Below are 22,385 nucleotides of genomic sequence, written 5' to 3'. Positions count from 1 at the left end.
GCACAGTGTTAATCACTGTCACAGTTGTTTACCATATTATTTGACAAGCAAATACATGTACTTTCACCTCAAACCTCTCCTGTTCTGTCCTATGATAGTCATCCAGCTGCTGCTCCAGGTAGCAAAGATTACGGAACTTTTCCAGGTAGATTTCATACTGTTTTTGAAGTTCCTCCTCAATTTTCTCATATTCATCCATAAAGGCTGGCCTGGACATTCCAAGAAAAAAAGAAATTAGAAAATAAATAGCTTTGGAGGACATATATAAACTGTTATAGCACTAGATCCTCGGGGGTCCCAGGGCCAAAATCTGCCTAAAATTGTTACAAAAATTAAACAATACTACTTACCTGTAAAAGAGGCTTTCCAAAGATAGCAGGATAACTCATCTATAGAAGTGGGCGACACTGATGCCAAATCAGAGTAGCTCTCTGAAAGATCAGATACAACTAGAAAATGTTTCTCAAAATGCTTGTACCTTCTCATGTATCATGTGCTGTTACAGGTAAGTAACTTTGCTTTCTCTGTTGATAAGCAGGATGAATCAGTCATATAAGAGATTTCCTCTGCTAAGCACTGCTTTGACACTTGTTCACCCCTATAAAACCAATGACCACTTTTTATAAGAAATTTTTTTAAAACAAGAGATTAGGTTCTTACCTTACTATTATCTTTTCTAGAAGATAGGTGTGTCATTCTGGACGGATGGTAAATATCCCAGTGCTCGCAAGTTGTGCAGAAGAAATCCATCGCAGCTTTTGAATTCCTTCCTTCTTCACTAGAGGGCTCTGCTGCCTCCTTCAGTTTGTACCAAAGCAGGTGACAGCCCCATCGAGACACGTGAAGAACTATCCTGCTCTGAAATAATAATAAATATGTTAAACATTGCTATTAAGCAATCAAAACAGAAACATTTATGTGGCACAAGTATAAGCCCAAAGTGTAATAGCAATAGTTTATTCTTTATACCCTCAAAGACTGACTTACATGCAAATAGTCTGGATTCAAAGTTTCTGATACAGATAGTAGGTAGGCACGGGAGATAACTGACAGGGCGGGGTTCCAGAATGACACACTTATCTACTAGAAAAGATATTAGCAAGGTAAGAACCTAATCTCTTTTTCTAGTGCAATAGGCGTATCATTCTGGACAAACGGGACATACAAAAGCAATCCCAGGACCACCACTATGCTGGCTCGTAATACTGAGGACCTAAATGCGGAGTCCTCCCTTGTCACTACATCCACTCTGTAAAATTTGGAAAATGAATATACAATGGACCAAGTCGCTGCCCTACAAATCTCCTTGGGGGAGATTTCAACACCCTGTCATGTTTACTCGAACCTGAGGATGTGTAGGCTTACAAGCACATCTCGATTGATGTGGAAGCTAAAAACCACTTTCAGCAAGAAAGAGGGGACTGTGCGCAGTCATGCTTGAGTCTGTAATTCTAAGAAACAGATCTTTACAGGACAAAGTCTGAATTTCGGACACCTTCCAGACGGAGGTAATGGCCACTAAAAACACCAACTTGATGGTGAGATTCATCAAAGAAGCTGGGTCCAGCTGCTCATAGGGCAGACACGCAAGAGCCCTGAGAACCAGGTTAAGATTCCAAGTCAGAAACAGCTGCCGCAACTAACCACAACTGGATGAGCTGCAAGAGATCTCCCATGAGGCTTGGGACTAAAGCAAGAAAGCTCGGCTATCTGCACTCTCAAAGAGCGACTGTTAGGTTCTTTTCCAGACCCTCTTGGAGAAAGGTGAGCACCACTGGAATCGATACATTGTCCTTATGAGCTCATAAGGATTGGAAATACTTCCAGGCCTTCATGTACGCTGCAACGGTTGACCTCTTTTTACTCTGTAAGATGAGAGCAACTACACAATCCTTATAGCCCTCATGCACTAGTGCTGCACGCTAAGAGCCATGCTGTATGTTCTGCCCCCATGTTATGTGGGCATTTTCTCAGTTCTTGTATGAGTGTTTATGCAAAGATGTGTAAGTAATGTGTGCTCTGTGGACTCAAATCTCCAGAACACTTTGCTTCTCCCAGAGAGCCAGGTGCTACCAGACAACTTAAGCCCACCCTTCTTTAGCTTCTGGGAGAGAAGGTATCCATTTTATTAGACCGCATGGCTGCATGAAAACTTGAGTCTAGCTTTGTCCTCGCACCAGGTTTTCACCCTTTATTTCCACTAGCCTAAGACGGCTTAGGGGCAATCTCTAAGTCTGGAACACAGTGTTATTCCCCACAAAGTGTGTGGACACACTCCCAGCTTCCTTTTGAATAGGATGTGCTAGTAAAGTGAGAAGATTCTGTGAACAAAGTTGGACTGCCTTGAAATCTTCAAATTGTAAGTGTTTATTCTTTATTTCAAGTTATTAAAAAAAGTTGTTCAAGAACTAGAGTCTGGCTGATAACACTAAGATTACAGTAAAGGTTAACTGACTGACTCACACTGACTCCCATGCTCCCCCCCGAGGCCACAGGTGTTGCTATTGCCTCCTCCCCCCCACTGACCGGTCCTGTCCTTACCCGTGCGCTGCCGGTTCCCGGGGTTGGGTTGGCTGGGGGCTCGCAAATTGAGTCAATGCTCGGTTTGTGAGTTACAGTTTGCTCGAGTGTTTTGCTTGACTGTATTCTCTTTTTGTGAATGACAGTCCATTCTGAGCCCCCGGGAGAACGGGCTAGAAATCGAATTAAATAAATAAATAAATCTAAGACTGTTCAGTGAAGTTATAAGGACACAGTCACCGAGGCGCAAAATATATCAACAAAGGATCCAAGAGGAAAAAGAACAAAGAACCGGTGTGGCTCACTGTAGAGGTGAAGGAAGCAATCTGAGACAAGGAAACTTCATTTAAGGAATGGAAAAGGTCAAAAACAGACAAAAACTGGAATAAGCACAAACAACATCAATGCAGGTGCCATAAGGCAGTAAAAGGGGCCATAAGAGACTACAAGGAAAAAATAGCCAAGGAGGCGAAAAACTTCAAGCCGTTCTTTCATTATATTAAGGGGAAACAACCCGCGAAGGAAGCGGTGGGACCGTTGGATGACCATGGAATAAAGGGAGTGCTAAAGAAGGACAAAGAAATCGCAGACAAACTGAACACATTTTTTGCATTTGTATTTACCGAAGAGGATATACACAGCATACCGGAACCCATCAGGCTATATGCTGGAAATGAAGATGGGAAACTGAAAGGATTGACGGTCAGTCTAGAAGAGGTATGCAGGTAGATTGATAGGCTTAAGAGCGATAAATCCCCGGGATCGGATGGCATCCATCCGAGGGTCATCAAGGAACTGAAAGGGACTATAGCTAAACTGCTTCAACTAATAGCCAATCTGTCGATCAAATCGGGAAAGATTCCAGAAGAGTGGAAGGTGGCGAATGTTACGCCGATCTTCACAAAAGGTTCGAGGGGAGATCCAGGAAACTACAGACCGGTGAGTCTGACCTCGGTACCGGGAAAGATGGTAGAGGCGCTGATAAAGGACCGCATCATTGATCACCTTGATGGACATGGTTTAATGAGGGCCAGCCAACACGGTGTCAGCAAAGGCAGATCTTGCCTGACGAACTTATTGCTCTTCTTTGAGGGAGTAAACAGGTGGATAGACAAGGGCGACCTGGTCGACATTGTATATTGTGGTATTCAGCCTATGTCTGCTAGGTCTGTCCCCAGAGCAATGCACAGCTCAAGAATAGACACTCCACAAACAGCTCAATTTAAACCTCAAACAGAACATTTTGATGACTTTCCTTCTTTGGCCCCTAGAAGGAGCGGGAGAGCAGATTTGCAGGTTTCCCAACCCCCACACAGCTCTAGTTTAGCTCCCAGCAGTCACCTGCAGGCTGGAAGTAAAAACAGCTGGAAAACCTTTTCACCTGAGGGTATGGGGTGTGGCTACAGGCTATTACGCCAAAGAGCAGAACAGCTAGAGAGGCAGGAGAAGCAGCAGCAACCAAGAAGGCAAGGTGAGTCAGGGTTGAGAGCTCTGGATGGCAGTGAGCAGCTGGAAGGTATGGAGCTGACTGGGGCTGGTCTGGAGCCACCCAACCTAATGCCTTGAGATTTCCAGTTCATGAAACTGTAGCCTTATGCTGAGCCCCGGAATGGAGTCCTGCCAATGGAGGTTTGCTGTACTGGAGGCAAGTAATTCAGATTGCCTAAATGCTTAACTTGGACACTGCTTACTAAGCTGACTGAATGTTTGGGTTTTTTCGTGGTAACCCTGAAGAAGGTGTGGTGCTTGGAGGCACCTCTAAGAACTGTAAAAGACTTGTTTTGAGATTTTGTGTGTGTGTGTGGGGGGGGGGTTCTCTTCCCTCTGGGTGGGGGAAGGGCTGTTACCAGTCCCAGGAAGTGGGGAATGCTACACGTTTTCTGTGGTGGGATTGAGGGCCTATGATTGGTGAATTGCGACCACGCAGAGCACACTCCCTGGCCAGCACGTCAGCTGCTGGGGCCTAGTGCTGTAGCACTAGCACAGGCTGAGGATATCAGCCCAAAAGACTGTTTTTTTTTTTTTACTTTGGACTATTAATCGGCTAGAGAGCCAGCAGCAGCTTTGGGAAAGCTTGAATTATGTGTTTTTGAACTTTACTTGACTGACATTGACCCAGAGACTGTTTAGCAGTGTATTTTGTTTGTTTTGGTACTATATTTTATATCTGGAACATTCTGACAAGATTGTGTTTTTTTTCAATGTGGAACTGATTGAACCTGACACAAGCAAGCTGGTTTAAATGTTTTGTTCTGAAGAATAAACCCAGTTATTGCTTGTTATTGCAGGTGATCGAGGCAGATAGCATGCCAGACTTTAAGAATAAATGGGATACCCATGTGGGATCCCTACGAGGGTCAAGATAAGGAAATTGGGTCATTAGGGCATAGACAGGGGGTGGGTAAGCAGAGTGGGCAGACTTGATGGGCTGTAGCCCTTTTCTGCCGTCATCTTCTATGTTTCAACTCCTTAGTAAAAAAATGCTTTTTCAACCTTCACATACTAAGGAAAGTCAGATCCTGCTTCCAACAACAACACTTCGCTGTCCTCGTTCAATCCATTATTCTTTCTAGACTGGATTACTGCAACTCCATCTACCTAAGCCTAACAAAGAAAAGTCTTCTCAGACTCCAGCGGATTCAGAATACCGCGGCTAAATTAATTTTCGCAAAAAGCAAATTTGACCACATCTCCCCGCTTCTATCTAAGCTTCACTGGCTCCCAGTTCTCCTCAGGGTCCACTACAAATGCGCCTGCCTAACCTTCAAGTCTCTACACGGCATCCTTCCTCCCCTGTTTCCACTATCCTGGCTCTCCGCGAATCCCAACTTCACCAGATCCTCTCAGAAATTCATACTATCATTCCCCTCTTTAAAAGGCATATCCCATACAGGAAAACTTGGAACATCCCTCCTCTTCAAGATCACCGAGCTGTGGAACAGCTTATCTGCCCCTCTCCGGAGTGCGACCTCCCTCCAACGCTTCAGAAAACATTTGAAAACTTGGCTTTTCTCTAAAATGTAACCACTCCCTCCCTCTCCTCTACACTTAATCCCTTCTCTCTCCCCTTTTTACCAAGCTCTTCTTCTTCCCATTGGAGTTCCTTTCTTTTGCAATTCCTGTAAACCGTGTCGAGCTCTACTTCTGTGGAGATGATGCGGTATACAAACTTAAGGTTTAGTTTAGTTTCTACCTGGTGTGGTGGTGTTCATTTCTGCTAACCTTTTTTTTCCTTGTGCTGCCCGTAGCGATTCACAAGAGTTTTCTTTTGCCACTGATGCCCTAGGACCCATTGCCCTGAGGCTACCGGTGACAATATCTGGATTTTCAGAAGGCGTTTGACAAGGTTCCACTTGAACGACTACTTTGGAAAATTGCGAGCCATGCAATCGAGGGTGAAATACTCACGTGGATTAAAAACTGACTGGAGCATAGGAAACAGAGAGTTGGGAGTAAATGGACAACACTCAGACTGGAAGAGTATCACCATCGGGGTGCCGCAGGACTCGGTGTTTGGACCCTTGCTTTTCAACATCTTTATAAATGATCTGGACATTGGTACGACAAGTGAGGTGATTAAGTTTGCGCACGATACGAAGTTATTCAGAGTAGTGAAGACACAGGGGGATTGCGAAGATCTACAAAGTGACATAATCAAGTTCAAGAAATGGGCAGCGACATGGCAAATGAGGTTCAACGTGGATAAGTGCAAAGTGATGCATGTCGGTAACAAAAATCTCTTGCACGAATACAGGATGTCCGGGGCGGTACTTGGAGAGACCTCACAGAAAAGAGACTTGGGAGTTCTGATCGACAAGTCAATGAAGCTGTTTGCACAATGTGCTACGGCAGCAAAAAGGGCAAATAGAATCCTAGGAATGATAAAGGGGATCACGAACAGTTCGGAGAAGGTTATCATGTTGCTGTACCGGGCCATGGTGCACCCTTACCTGGAGTACTGCGTCCAACACTGGTCGCCGTACATGAAGAAAGACACGGTACTACTCAAAAGGGTGCAGAGAAGAGCGACTAAAATGGTTAAGGGGCTAGAGGAGTTGCCGTACAATGAGAGATTGGAGAAACTGGGCCTCTTCTCCCTTGAAAAGAGGAGACTGAGAGGAGACATGATCGAAACATTCAAAATACTGAAGGGAATAGACTTAGTAGATTAAGACAGACTATTCACACTCTCCAAGGTAGGGAGAACAAGCGGGGACTCTCTAAAGTTGAAAGTGGATAGATTCCGTACAAATGTAAAGAAGTTCTTCTTCACCCAGAGAGTGGTGGAGAGCTGGAATGCTCTTCCGGAGTCTGTTGTAGGTGAAAACACCCTCCAGGGTTTCAAGGCTAAGCTGGACAAGTTCCTGCTAAACTGGGATGTACACAGGTGAGGCTGGTCTCATTTTAGAGCACTGGTCTTTTACCTGGGAGCCGCCGCGGGAGCAGACTGCTGGGCATGATGGACTACTGGTCTGACCAAGCAGCGGCAATTCTTATGTTCTTATGTAAAACTTGGATCCAGTTTACCGAAAGACCAAAGTGTTCAGGATCTTGCAGGGCTATTGGGCCCTGCATTAGAACACATGAATAACAAGGAAGGTTGAGATCCTGACCCAGTTGTAGGTCTGCATACTATGGGCATCTCGGCCAATCTGGCTTTACTAGAATCACCCTTCACTGATGCGCCATGATTCTGCACAGCAGGTGGCCTATCATGGGTCATGAAGGAAAGGTACAGAGGAGACCTGTCTTTGGCCACGGCTGGACCATGGCATCCAGACCTTCGCTTCCTGGTTCGCACCTTCGGATGGAGAACCAAGCTGCCTTATTGTTAGAAGCCGATGCCATCAGGTCAAACATTGGACGTCTCCATCTCTACAATTGAATGCTTTCTGAGATAGCAACCATTATCCGGGATCCAGGGTTTGACGACTGAGAAAATCCACTTATACTTTGTACACACCTGTTATGTGCGCTGCCAAAAGTGCTAGAAGATGAGTTTCTGTCCATTGAAAAAGCATTTGGGCTTCCATGCGTAGAGGTACACTTCTTGTGTCCCCCTTGACGATCGACATAGGCTACTACTGTGACATTGTCCAAAAAGACTCGAACCACCTTGTTCTGCAGTGCCTCTTGAATTTCAGGACTGTCAGACGAATCACCCAAAGTTCCAACTGATTGATCAATTACTCCTTCTAGGAAGGGGACCAGCATCCCTTGACCAGATGCCCCTCACAATGCACTCCCAGTTATAAAGGCTGGCGTCCATCAGCGGGCCCCCAACTGAAAAGGATTAGGTCCCAATTACTGCCCTGCCCCACCCTCTCCTGTCATTTGCAAGACAGATGCATCTGGGGACATATCTTAGAGACAAGAGATTATCTTCCAAACATGTCCAGTTTATTGTCAGCTTTACCACTCTTTTATATCATTTTACATGAATCAGTGTCGTCAGCATGTGTCAGCATGTGACGTAAATGCAAACCATATATGGATACAGGTCACATGAAACTTTAAAGAAATAACAAGCATTTTACTATCTAAAGGCTGAAGTCCACAGGGGGCTCTGCATCGCAGACACTTTTTGTTATCTAAAGCTGCTTGCAAATACAGCTTATGAAAACAATTGAAGTCACTTCACAACAAGATAAAAACACATCTTCTCAAACATAAAATGGCCTTGCAGTATTTTCAGAGAAGGAAAAACAAACAGGGTCTGGTTTTCTTACAGCTTCAAACATAGCCTAAGGAAAACTACAAGACGTGTCCCTTCAATCAAGATCACCCATGTCGAGATATGGAGAACTCTTCCAGAAAGAGAGAGGATTTAACCACAAGATTGGATTGTGATGAGCCTCCACTATCCAAGGGAGCTGCTGATGCAGCACATCCCTCTGAAGATACCACTGAGAGACTGCCTCTTGGAGCAAGCTTAAGTGGGGCTCTTGCTCAGGGTATGACATCTATGGTCACAACCATCGACCCCAGCAACTGCAAGTACTGCCAGGCTGTCAGAGTGGGCATGCTTTGAAATGCTTGGATCTGTTGGAGAAGCTTCTCCTTATGTGCCTCCAGAAGAAATACTTTGTTTACTCACATGGTAAAATGGACTTCCAAATATTCCAACTCAACCAAGCTTGACCACCCAACCAAGCTTCTGCAGAAATTGGATAATTTGGTGAACTGCCTGGTGTCCCTTGAGCTTGGACTTGCCTCTGATGAGCCAATCGTCTGCACAGGTGGGCTGCGACTACCACCATCACCTTGGTGAAGGTCTGAGGTACTGCAACCAGGCCAAAGGGCAAGCAGAGAACTGGAAGTGCTGTTCCAATATGTGGAACCTTAAATATCTCTTGTACTCCAAAAATATGGGAATATGTAGATAGGCCTATATCAAATTCAGAGAGGCTAGAAATTTCCTTGGTGTGACTGATGTGATCATTGACCTCACCTTTTCATTCGGAACTATGGGATTTTGAAGGCTGCATTGACCACTTTTAGATCCAGGATCGGTCTTCAGTCCTCAGAGCCTCTTTTGGCACGATAAAGTATATTGAGTATCTGCCAGAGCTTGAATCTGACTCCGGAATGAGCTCAATGGCTTCTATATCCAGCAAACTGTGGCTGTAGCTCTGACGTTTGCCGCCTTTTCTGGTTTTCCAACTAGGGAGTCCAGAAAAAGATCTGGAGAGGAACGATAGAGCCCGAGTTTGTACCCCTCCCACAGAATGTCTAGCACCCAGAAATCTGTGATGATCTGTGATCATTCCTCTAAAAATGCCGAAAGCTTTCCTCCAATGTGTGGAGGCTTGGCTGCTGGCCTGGCGTCATAACTGCTTCTTTGGGGTGGAGGTAGAGCAGGCTCCCGATGATTGTGGGTGCTTAGCCTCTCCAAATCTTTGTCTGATGTTCTAAAATGGTCTCTAGCCTGAGGAACCTCCAGAATATTTGGGATATCACCTGGAGACATGAAAAGTACCATGCCCTGACCCTTTAGAGAACTGAGGCTTGCTATCCGGTAAAGATTTTGGTTTACAGTCTTGTACACTAGCCATAAGATCCATCCAGGCCCTTACCAAAAAGGACTGCCCCTGAAATGGCAACTTACTTAGGTTCGCCTTGGAATGCATTCTGCCTGCGGAGATAGAGTAATTCGACAGCTTGCTCACAACTCTGAGTTAATACAGGGCATAAACCACCTAATCAACTCCTGTAATCATAAATCGAAGATCCTTGTCCACAATAGTGTATGGATCATAACGCAACATTAGAATGCCTCTGCCAAAAAAAGATGCTGCTGCAGCTGTTTTCAAACCAGAGGCCGTGGAGTCAAAAAGCCGTTTGAGTACAAAATCTATTCTGAGGTACTTCAACACCATACTGCCTTCACTGGGGAGAGATGTGCCCTTGGTAACCTGCACCACCAGAGAAGCTACCTTTGGGGGAACAAAAAAGCTGGTTAAAAGCAGCAGCCATCAGATAGAGCTTAGTCATAGCCTTGGCCACCCGTATGGGCTCTGCTATCACTTTCCAGTGATCCGTAAGCATCTTTGTGATGTCTGGATTTTCTGGAAAACAGGAAGACTGTGGCTTTAATGCTACTCATAAAGTGCTGCCGAGGCCTGAGGAGTCTCTAGCTTTAACTTCTGGAAGGATTCAGAAATCATACCTATTGATGCTAGAAGCTTTTTATTTCAAATCAGGAAATCTAAGATGACTGATGCTATAGCTATTTTAACGCCAAAAACGGCCTGGAAGAGCCACACAGAAAAATAAAAAAAATAGCAATTTTAGGATTTTTGAGGTGTGTGTGGTGGGGGGACCTAGGACTAACCTTAAAACCTCTCAAAACATGATTTTGAAAACCCCTCCCCCCAAATCGATCTTCTAGGCTGTGAGCTTGTTACTCACTGTGTCATGCTGTGTGTTGCAGGATGGAAGCTGGAACAGCTTATAGGGAGATCCTCTGCCTCAACAAACCTGGAAACTGGACTGCCTGTTTCTTCTGACTGCCTCTTGGACCTAACGTCCTGGCTAGAGACCTCAACCCCCTTCGGAGCCCGCATGCACAAACGGGTGGAAGAATGCAGTAGTCCCCAATTCTAGGTAAACTGCCACAAAGTCAAGCAGCCGGCACTCAAACCCACTAGCAGACAAACCTGGGGCAAGTTATGCTCCCAAGGGGACAGTCTCCGAGCTCCTGAACTGCAAATGCAGGCTGTCTAAGTGGTTGCACTGCAAAGCAGCCAACCCCTTGGAAGCAGACTCTATGCCTCAGAGTCTGCGGTCTCCCACAGCCAGGGCTGTCCCCAAGGGGATCCACTGCAGCATTAAAAATAAGCCACGCAAATTAGCAGAAAATGACTGAATATAAAGAAAAAATAAACATGAGCAAAAAAGACAAGCTCCTACTGTCTCGCTTGTAGGAAGGCAACTGAGGAACTGGAGGGCAGTTCAGAGATAAGAGAGGAATAGCAAAAGTATGCAAATGAAGCTTCCTACAAGAGTTCTCGCGAGAAGGGATTGACTACACAAAAGTTCAGGAATAAAGTGGGGTTGTACAAGAACTTTGGTTGGACAAGTAAGGTGCAGATCATCTAGTTCCTGGTCATATCAGTCCCTAAGAGATTTATTAGAATAATCTGGTTTAGTGGATAAATGGAGACCCTTAAAACCTGCTAAGATAGATTACACTTTATACTTTCCTCGCCAAATGACTTATGGCAGGATCATTTACATTTTCCTCTCAAAAGACCTGGTTTCCCTGACAGAATCAATGTTCATCCATCCTATTCTGATCTTTGATAGTCCTCTCTAGCCTAATGACTTATTGGTGCAGAACAACCTGGAGGCTGAATATTGAACTTCTTGTGAGTGATGCCCTCCTACAGAAACTTTAATAACTTATGCACCAGTATTTTGCAGTGGGGATCAGAAAAAGTAGAGAGAACTTGGTTCTTTTTGTTGCATAGAGCATTTTGGATCCCAGTTCAATTACAAAAGTTAGATTCCTCTAAGTCTAATAGGTGCTGGCACTGTAATCTTGAAGCAGGGACTCTAGATCATTTATTATTTTATTGTCCTTTTATTATGGCCTTTTGGAAATCAATTTGGCCCCAAATTAATTGTTTTTTTGAGAATCATGTGGCATTATCCTATGATACGATTTTATTCGGTATGTCAATGAGGAAAAAAAGCCAAATTTCATCAAAGAATAATAAACTTTTAATGATTATGACAGGAGTCACCATACAACAGATCACAAGTAATTGGAAAAATTGGAATAGACTCAATTATAACTGCTGGTGGAATTCAATATGTCATATTTACAAAATGGAGAGAACAATAGCTGTGCAAAGAGGGAATTTTAATAAATTTAAAGAGATATGGGAGACATTAACAAAATGAGTAGATGCAATGAGTAGATACCATTTTACATTATAGATACAATTTTAGGTAGAAGGAATGGGAGGGGGAAATTTGAATTTATTAATGATTAGATTTCTAGAAAAGATTAGTTATGTGATATATTTGATTGAATGTAAGATTGGAAGGGTGGGAGGGATGGGATTAAAAATTTTTTATCTATTAGTATCATAAATGATAGAATTGCAAATGATGTATTTATTGACAAATGTTTTATATATATGTATTTGTTGTAAGATGAAAAATAAATAAAGATTTACAAAAAAAAATAAAAAGTAGAGAGACCTCCATCAGGCAATTTGAACATGACACTGTGCTGTTGGAACAGTTGGAGTTGGGGTTGGAGGAGCTGCCGTACAGCGAAAGATTGGAGAAACTGGGCCTCTTCTCCCTCGAACAGATGAGATTGAGAGGGGATATGATCGAAACATTCAAGGTACTGAAGGGGATAGACTTAGTAGATAAGGTCAGGTTGTTCACCCTCTCCAAGGCAGGGAGAACAAGAGGGCACTCTCTAAAGTTGAAAGGGGATAGATTCCGTACAAATGTTAGGAAGTTCTTCTTCACCCAGAGAGTGGTGGAAAACTGGAACGCTCTTCCGGAGGCTATTATAGAGGAAAACACCCTCCAGGGATTCAAGACAAAGTTATACAAGTTCCTGCTGAACAAGAATGTGCACTGTTAGGGCTAGTATTGGTTAGGGTGCTGGTCTTTGACTAGAGAGCCGCCGTGTGAGCGGACTGCTGGGCATGGACCACTGGTCTAACCCAGCAGCGGCAATTCTTATGTTCTTATATAATCAGGTTGGACCTTGCTATCTTTATGGAGCTCCAATCACGTAAAAAAATATTACAATCTTCTATTGAGCCATCAAGCAGGTCAATCTATTTTTTCATAAGAGCCCATTATTATGCATCTAATAATAATGCAGACCACTTCTTAGCACTTGTGTTTAAAGAGTGAATAATTAGTAAGTAGATTACTATCATACAAAATCCAGAAAGATTGTTCTGCACATTCCAACATGATATTGCTCAACAATTTGTGCACTTTTACTCTGATGTTAATAATAAATTGATGTGACAACATGACAAAAAACATTAGTGCTATCCTTAGTTCACTTCAAGCTGCAAGAAACCCAGAAGCAACACTGATTAAGGAAGAAGAAATCCTTCTTGCAATCAAGCAGCTTCCATCTCTGATGGGCTGCTTGTTGAATTCTACAAATCATTATCCAATTATGTCCCAAACTTCTCAAATACTTTTCTCATCCTTACAAAACTCTAGTAGAAGCTGGTCACTTTAACAAGGCTACAATTATAGTGTGTGTTCACTTCTCCATTAGAGTGGGCAGACTTGATGGGCTGTGGCCCTTTTCTGCCGTCATTTTCTATGTTTCAGCATCCATGGATTCGGTTATTCGCGATTTTTTTTTTTTTATCCATTTTAATTTTTTGGGCTATTTTTAAGCCTTCTTAGACTCCCCCGGAACCTTACCTGGTGGTTTAGCGGGTTTTCGGGGCAGGAGAGATTTTCCTATGCTCCTGCCCCGTGCAGATTGCGCATAGAAAATGGCTGCCGTGAGCTCCCGTCGTAGTCTCGAGATGCCTGGCAGGCAGGCAGTCTCGAGATGCTTGGCAGGCATAATCAAACCTTTAACAAAATGTCCTGGGCTAGACCTGTTTTAAAAATGTTTAAATGCTAAAAAGGTGTCCAAACTGACCAGATGACCACTGGAGGGATTCAGGAATGACCCCCCTTACTCCCCCAGTGGTCACTGACCCCCTCCCATCACCCAAAGATGTGAAAAAAACAGTACATTCTAGCCTGTATTATGAGGGGGTGCTGAAAAGTTCTCAGCCCAAGCAACCAACTTTCTAAATTCTTAGAATTATTTTGCCACTGTAGCTGCAGAGTGTTATCTTATTTTGTTAAGTGCTAATTTGCAGAAACGAAATTCTATGTTTTGATACTGTTTCAGATCATTGATTGAACTATATTCACATCATTCTCTTCTTGGTTGGGTTGAAAATTTTTCAGCACCCCCTACTACAGCTTCAGATGGTCACACAGACATCATTCTAAGCCCAGAGAGGCACTCTGAGGGTTGCTGCAGTGAATTTCACATTAAAAATCCCAGGTACAGATGTCCCTATAACTTGCTTATATTGTATGGTGAGCCCTCCAAAACCTACTGTACCTACATTAAGATGACACCTACTGGCATAAGGGCTATTGCTGTGGTGTACAAGTGGGTACAGTAAGTTTTGGGTGGGTTTTGGAGGGCTCACCATACAATATAAACAAGTTATAGGGACATCTGTATCTGGGATTTTTATGTGGCATTCTCTACAGTAATTCTATGTTCAACTGTCTGAACAGTTTGCTTAGAATACAGGCTGCCAGGACATCAAGAAAGCTTGCTTTTTTGTGTTTTTCATGTGGACATCTTTATATTTGGAGAACGGCCAAAAAAGATAGACGTACTATAGGTCAAAACGTCTAGATAAGTTATTGAAAAAAAAAAAGATAGTCGTCTTGTAGTTTTGAAAATGAACATTTTCTTTGCTGGATTTCTGGGCGTCCTTCCCAAAACGTCCAAACATAGACTTAGACATCCTATCGAACACGCCCCTCCACAGGTCATATGTACTTCAGGGTGCACTTAGGCACCAAACGTTATCACTGCCATTGATTTGGAGTAACTGTTAGCACCTAACTCCAGGTGCACTACTGCCAACTTACACTAGCATTCTTTTTTTTTTTTTCATTTTCAATCTGTCATCAAGTATATAAATATCAAAACAACAGCATGGAAAACATCACTTGATATTCTTACCATTATATCGTGTAATACATATATTTATCCCTCTCCCCTCCAACCAATCCCACTATTTTTTTAAATGAACAATAAAATATAATACCCTCCCCCCTCTCTACAATAACTGGTGTATATTTCAATAGAAAAATGGCGTTTAATCATTACAAAAGGATGTTAATGGCTCCCAAATTTTAATAAAGTTCTTATAATTTCCATGTTGTATAGCTAATGATCTTTCCATTTTATACATGAGACATAATGAATTCCACCAAAACTTAAAATTCAGTCTACTGTGATCTTTCCAATTATTAGTGATGTTGAATGGCGACTCCAGTCATAATCAATAAAAGGATGTTATTATGTGAAGATATTTGACTCTTTTTTCTCATAGACATTCCAAATACACTAGCATTCTATAATGGCATCTTGGCCCCAAGATGCTGCTATAGAATTGGCACTAAGCACATGGCACTTAAATCTTGGTGCCAGTTTATAGAATTGCTACTTTTGTGTTCAGTGATAATAGGTGACGAGGACTGCCTCTATAACCTCTTACCTGACACTTTGTAAAGTCTGGAAGCGTTTCTGATTTCTTTCCAGTTCCAGTTTTCTCTTTTCAATCTTGGCCTCCAAGCTGGCCTCATCAGATGCCACGTTATTTAGCATGTCTTTAGTTTTCTGCACTTGTTCCTGGTGAAAGAAGAAAAAAAAAAGGTATGGTTGACTCATGTTTGCATTCAAAATTCACAGCAATCTGTTACCAATTGTGTACGCTATTTTTCACCTTGTCCTTCATAGAATGCAGTATCTTGTGCAAGAGGTAATAATGTTGAGGCCACTCAGCAATAATAATCATAACTTATCAAATTTGACTGAAAGGAAATCTACCAGGCTACCATTTAACTTTCAAAAGGAGACTATGACAAAAATGAGGAAAATGGTTAAAAAATAACTGGAACTGTTCTAGAGTGCTCGGAGAAGATGGAAGACTAATCCGTTGCTCTCCTCACAGCTGACTTTAATCAATTAATAGAGATATTCAACTTGTTAATTCCTAGGGGGAAACCTGATTCTGTTGAAAAATTAAGTTACATATTCACTCTATACCAACTTATTTGACTTAAGAATAGCTTCTACCGTGTTTCCCCGAAAATAAGATCTACTCCGAAAATAAGCCCTAGCATGATTTTCGGGGTAGGTCTTAATATAAACCCTACCCCCGAAAATAAGCCCTAGTCGCCGGCAGCAGCAGCTCTCCCCCCCCCCACCCGACCCATCTCTCCCTCCCATCCGAACAGCGAGACTAAATGTACCTTATAACAAACTAGTAGCATTGGTAGTGTAGACAGGCTCCTTCGCGGCTGACTAAGTGCGAAGCCGCAAAGTACGACATGCGGTCACTCCAAAAACCATAAACTTGGCAGACATCTGCACCAAGTCATAAAGGGCATCCGAGAGGAACGAGGCAGCCATCTCAATCTTTGCAACCTCCTGATCCATCAAGGACCAGTCATCAGATTCACGATCCAGGACACACTCGGCCCACCAAAAAACGGCGCGAGCCACCAGCTCCTCCTCCCCCCCCTAAATAGCAGCCTGGACCCCAAGGTCGAGACATCAAGTCTGTTTAAGAATGGGCTCTAACTTACGCTCCTCAGGGTCCCGTATGACAAAATCACCCTCAACAGGCATGGTATACTGCTTAGCAAGTGCTGAGACCACCGCGTCCACCACTGGCAACTTCAAGATATCCCTATCTCCTTCCGGGATGGGATACAAACGAGCCATGGCGCACGCTAATCGAAACAGCGCCTCCAGCAAATTCCACTGTGCCAGGACAATATCCCAAATAACATGATGAATAGGAAAAGAGCGGGAAGCAGCGCGGATCCCCCTAAAAAGAGGGTTCCCCACATGCAGGGTTTCCGGTGGCGACTCTTCTAAACGAAGCTCCGAGGAGACCTGCTGAATCAGATCTGAAAGCTCATCCTTCTGAAAAAAGCGCACCCCGGACGCCTCTTTGCCAGAAAGCAGGAAACCCGCTGCCCTGCCACCAGCAGCCGTCCCGAGAGGATCCTTAGACTATAAGTGGTAAATAAATACTAAAATAAATAAATATGTGGAGGGGCATATCAAAAGAAACGTTTAAGTCCAATTTAGATGTAAGGTGCTAGTCGCCCAAAGTTAGCAGCGTAAAAATGTCCATTCTCAAAAAGTACGTCCAAATTTTTTTTTTTCCCGAAAATCATCTACTTCTACATCCAGCCGTTTGATCATCCAGACCACTAGTACATCTATGTTTATACCACATTCTTCTCATCCAAAAAATCATCCCAAGACCCCACGCCTAAAACAAGACCTTTTGGACATGGGAGGGGTCAGCAAAGTGATGGACTGGCAACCCAGACAGGAAAACACAGCAATGGGGCACTTTACAGGGTACTGCTGTGAAATTCACAAAAGGGGTGCTACATAAACATCTCACCAGAACTCCCATATAAGTAATGTTGAGCCCCCCAAAACCCACTATATCCACCAGTTTACAACCCCAATAGCTCTTATAACTGCAGGTGGCACCTATATGGCGGTACATTAGGGTTTGGGGTTTTTCTGGTGGACTCATATTTTCTACCATAAATGTAGTGGTTAGAGTGGCTTATGGGCCTGGGTCCTCTTCTCTATGGTTCACTAGCCCACCCCCGAGACTACTTAAGCAACTTCTGTGAAGCTCTACCAGGCTTTCCTATGCCAAGTGCTGATGTTCTGGAGGTAGGTATGTACATTTTTATTCCAATTTTTATGGCGGTGTGAGGGGGGGTCAATGATCACTGGGGGAGTGTGTGGGGGTCCATATTTTGTCCCTGCAGTGGTTATCTGGTCACTTTGGATACCTTCTGGGCACTTATATCTGATTTTAGATTGTCTAACGGTACAACAAGAAGTTGACCCTGATCCGTCCACAAAAGGGGTCACAACCAGAAACAATCGTTTCCAGTGGTTCAGGCCCTAGACTTTTTTATGTGGATTACTTATTTGTTCTAATAAAGTCGTCATCTTGAACATCAACTCTCCACAAGTATTTTTGTTTTTAGATTGTCTAAATCACAACGTATAAGTTCCGTCCAGGGAGCCTTGTAAAACTCGTAAGTATAGGTTGGCCCACATCCCAACCACATACCGTTCTAACCACTCCTTCAAAAATGCCCCTTTCAGCTCTGGGCGCACAGTGGGATTCAGAGGCCTAAAAAGTCCCTGGATATGTCTAAAAACCCATTTCGATTATCAACATGGACAACCTGTCTTTTTGATCATCCAAGTGCCAACCAACTTGGGTAGGTTTTGAGGCGTATTTCTGTTTCAATTATAAGCAGACCCTGACTGCCTTGCCTTTTTCAGCTGATTTTGGAGATGGATGAAAGATTAAAATCTGGCACCAGTGTGAAATGGGAAAAGTAGACTTAGGAGAGCCGCTGCTCATCCCTAAAAATGAGTTATGAGAAAGCACAGTTACTTACCGTAACAGGTGTTATCCAGGGACAGCAGGCAGATATTCTTTACGCATGGGTGACGTCACCGACGGAGCCCCCGGTACGGACCTTTTTAACTAGAAAGTTCTAGTTGGCCGCACCGCGCGTGCGCGAGTGCCTTCCCGCCCGACGGAGGAGTGCGTGGTCCCCAGTTAGGATAAGCCAGCTAAGAAGCCAACCCGGGGAGGTGGGTGGGACGTAAGAATATCTGCCTGCTGTCCCTGGATAACACCTGTTACGGTAAGTAACTGTGCTTTATCCCAGGACAAGCAGGCAGCATATTCTTTATGCATGGGTGACCTCCAAGCTAACAAAGAGGGAGGAGGGATGGTTGGCCATTAGGAAAATAAATTCTGAAGTACAGATTGGCCGAAGTGCCCATCCCGTCTGGAGAAAGCATCCAGACAGTAGTGAGTAGTGAATGTGTGAACTGAGGACCAGGTGGCCGCCTTGCAGATTTCCTCAATGGGTGTGGAACGGAGGAAAGCAACAGAAGCGGCCATAGCTCTCACCCTGTGGGCAGTGACAGCACCGTCCAGTGACAGACCGACCCGAGCATAGCAGAATGCGATGCAAGCTGCAAGCCAGTTGGATAGCGTTCGTTTAGAGACCGGTCGACCCAGACGATTAGGGTCGAAGGACAGGAAGAGCTGAGGGGACAAGCGGTGAGCCCTTGTACGATCAAGATAGTAAGCCAGGGCACGCTTGCAATCAAGACTGTGCAATGCCTGTTCCCCGGGGTGTGAGTGAGGTTTCGGGAAAAAAACAGGCAACACAATAGACTGGTTGAGGTGAAAAGCCGAGACTACCTTGGGAAGGAACTTTGGATGGGTACGCAGAACCACCTTGTCATGGTGAAAAACAGTGAACGGTGGATCGGCGACCAGTGCATGCAGCTCACTAACCCTCCTGGCAGAGGTGATGGCAATGAGGAAAAGCACCTTCCATGTCAGAAGTTTGAGCGAAGTTGAGGCAAGAGGCTCAAAAGGGGGTTTCATGAGGGCTGATAAAACCACATTCAGGTCCCAGACGACCGGAGGAGGCTTCGGAGGTGGTTTGACATTGAAGAGGCCTCTCATGAACCGGGAAACCAGTGGATGAGCCGTGAGAGGTTTTCCTAGGATAGGCTCATGAAATGCCGTGATGGCACTAAGATGTACTCTGATTGAGGTAGACTTGAAGCCTGCGTTGGACAGGGAGAGCAAGTAGTCCAGAACAGTTTCCACCGCTAAAGAGGTGGGGTTGTAATGATGACGGAGGCACCAAGAGGAGAACCTGGTCCACTTCTGATGGTAACATTGGAGGGTGGCCGGTTTCCTGGAGGCGTCCAAAATGAGACGGACAGGCTGAGACAGATTTCCTGGAGAGGTCAGCCCGAGAGAAACCAAGCTGTCAGGTGGAGCGAAGACAGATTGGGATGCAGTAGAGACTGATGTTGTTGCGTAAGTAGAGTAGGAAACACAGGAAGAGGAATGGGCTCCCTGACGCTGAGCTGAAGCAGAAGAGGAAACCAGTGTTGGCGAGGCCACCGAGGAGCGATGAGAATCATGGTGGCCCTGTCCCTGCGGAGTTTGGATAACGTCCGCAACATCAGAGGTAGTGGAGGAAAGGCATAGAGGAATCGATCCGTCCAGTCGAGCAGGAATGCATCCGGGGCCAGACGGTGAGGAGAGAAGAGTCTGGAGCAGAACTGGGGCAGCTGATGGTTGTGAGGAGCTGCAAATAGGTCCACCTGCGGAGTGCCCCAGCGAACAAAGATGGAGTGGAGTGTGGGAGGATCCAAAGTCCACTCGTGAGGTTGAAGGATGCGGCTGAGATTGTCGGCCAGGGAGTTCTGTTCGCCCTGGATATAGACAGCCTTGAGGAAGAGACTGCGGGCCGTGGCCCAGGTCCAAATGCGGAGAGCCTCTTGACAAAGGAGGCGAGACCCGGTGCCGCCCTGTTTGTTTATGTAGTACATGGCGACTTGGTTGTCTGTGCATAGGAGAAGAACCTGAGGGCAGAGAAGGTGCTGGAAGGCCTTGAGAGCGTAGAACATAGCTCTCAGTTCTAGGAAATTGATGTGATGTAGACGCTCCTGTGGGGTCCAAAGATCTTGGGTGCGTAGATCTCCCAGGTGAGCTCCCCATGCATAAGGGGAGGCATCCGTGGTGATGATCATGGAATGTGGGGGCAGATGGAAAAGAAGACCCCTGGAAAGATTTGAGGAGTTCAACCACCATTGTAGAGATCGCTGAAGAGACGATGTCACAGAGATGGGATGAGAAAGAAGATTCGAGGTCTGTGACCACTGGTTGGCCAGAGTCCATTGAGGTGTCCTGAGGTGGAGTCGTGCCAGGGGAAGCACATGTACCGTCGAGGCCATGTGGCCCAGGAGGACCATCATCTGTCTGGCAGGAATGGAGTGATGAAGGAGCACCTGACGACACAGGTGGAGCAGAGTCCGTTGACGATCGGAGGGGAGGAACGCCCTCATTAGTGTGGTGTCGAGAACTGCTCCAATGAACTGAAGGCGCTGTGTGGGAAGCAGATGCGACTTGGGGTAGTTGATTTCGAACCCCAGAAGATGGAGGAGAGAGATGGTAAGATGAGTGGCTTGTAGCACAAGTGGAGACGTAGGTGCTTTCACTAACCAATCGTCCAAGTAGGGGAACACCTGGAGGTTGTGAGACCTGAGGAAGGCTGCCACCACAATGAGGCATTTGGTGAACACCCTGGGTGATGAAGCGAGGCCAAAAGGTAGCACTTTGTACTGATAATGGCAGTGGTGTACCTGGAATCGCAGGTAGCGACGTGAAGTTGGATGGATTGGGATGTGAGTGTAGGCCTCTTTGAGGTCCAGGGAACATAGCCAGTCGTGTTGAGAGAGAAGAGGGTAAAGCGTGGCAAGGGAGAGCATTCTGAATTTCTCCTTGACTAGACACTTGTTGAGGTCCCTGAGATCGAGAATGGGACGGAGGTCTCCTGTCTTCTTTGGAACTAGGAAGTAACGGGAGTAGAATCCCCGGCCTCTTTGTTCCGGAGGCACTTCTTCGATGGCATTGAGAAGAAGGAGGGATTGGACCTCCCTCAGGAGGAGGGGGGTTTGAGCTGAATGAGAAGCAGACTCTACGGGAGGATTGTCTGGTGGAAGAGTCTGGAAGTTGAGAGAGTAGCCGTGGCGGATGATGTTGAGGACCCACTGGTCCGATGTGATGACCTCCCAACGGCTGAGGAAGATGTGGAGCCTGCCTCCAATTGGCTGAGGAAGAGGCAATGAGGGTGGAAGACTGGCTAAGCCCTGGAGAGAGGAGTCAAAAGGGCTGAGATGGTTTGGCAGGCGGAAGAGGCTTGGCAGGTTGATTAGACTGGGCACGAGCCTGGGTGTGCTGGTGTTGGGGGGCCCGCCTAGGTTGCTGTGAAGGTGGATTGAGCGGCCTAGCGGAGAACCTGCGCTGATATGAGGTTTGTGGTCTGTAAGGACGAGCAGGTGGAGCCTTTTTCTTAGGTTTTATGAGAGTGTCCCATCTGGTCTCATGGGCAGAGAGTTTCTGCGTGGTGGTATCCAGGGACTCTCCGAATAATTCATCACCAAGACATGGGGCGTTGGCTAGTCGGTCTTGATGGTTGACGTCCAAATCAGAGACCCTGAGCCAGGCCAGGTGGCGCATAGCCACAGCGATGGCAGATGCACGGGAGGTGAGCTCAAAAGAGTCATAGATAGAGCGCACCATAAATTTTCTCAGTTGGAGCAGGCTGGAGATATGCTGCTGGAATAGAGGAACTTTGTGTTCTGGCAGGTACTTCTGCATGGCGGAGAGTTGCATGACCAGATGTTTCAGGTAGAATGAGAAATGGAATGAGTAGTTGTTAGCTCTGTTGGCAAGCATGGCATTCTGGTAAAGTCGCTTGCCAAACTTGTCCATTGTTTTGCCCTCTCTGCCAGGAGGGGTGGAGGCATAAACACTAGAGCCCTGAGTCTTTTTTAAAGTGGACTCCACCAGGAGAGATTCATGGGGCAGTTGGGGTTTATCAAATCCCGGGATTGGTATAACCCTATAGAGGCTGTCCAGTTTACGGGGGGCCCCCAGGGACGGTCAGCGGGTTCTCCC

The 22,385-nt window shown here is 45.3% G+C and overlaps 1 protein-coding gene across 2 annotated transcripts in view; it reads right to left on the bottom strand.

The window, feature by feature from the left end:
• CLUAP1 (clusterin associated protein 1) overlaps positions 1–22,385 on the bottom strand; it is a 130,983-nt gene that overhangs the window by 59,950 nt on the left and 48,648 nt on the right. For both annotated transcript variants that reach the window (XM_033914557.1, XM_033914556.1), the window contains exons 7-8: positions 15,324–15,457; positions 68–209 (exon numbers count right to left, since the gene is read on the bottom strand). In XM_033914557.1, coding sequence (XP_033770448.1) covers positions 68–209; positions 15,324–15,457 — 276 coding nt within the window. The remainder of the gene's footprint in view (positions 1–67; positions 210–15,323; positions 15,458–22,385) is intronic.

Source organism: Geotrypetes seraphini, chromosome 11 (assembly GCF_902459505.1).
Source record: "Geotrypetes seraphini chromosome 11, aGeoSer1.1, whole genome shotgun sequence".
NCBI lineage: Eukaryota > Metazoa > Chordata > Amphibia > Gymnophiona > Dermophiidae > Geotrypetes > Geotrypetes seraphini.
This window is presented reverse-complemented; position numbering and strand designations above follow the sequence as displayed.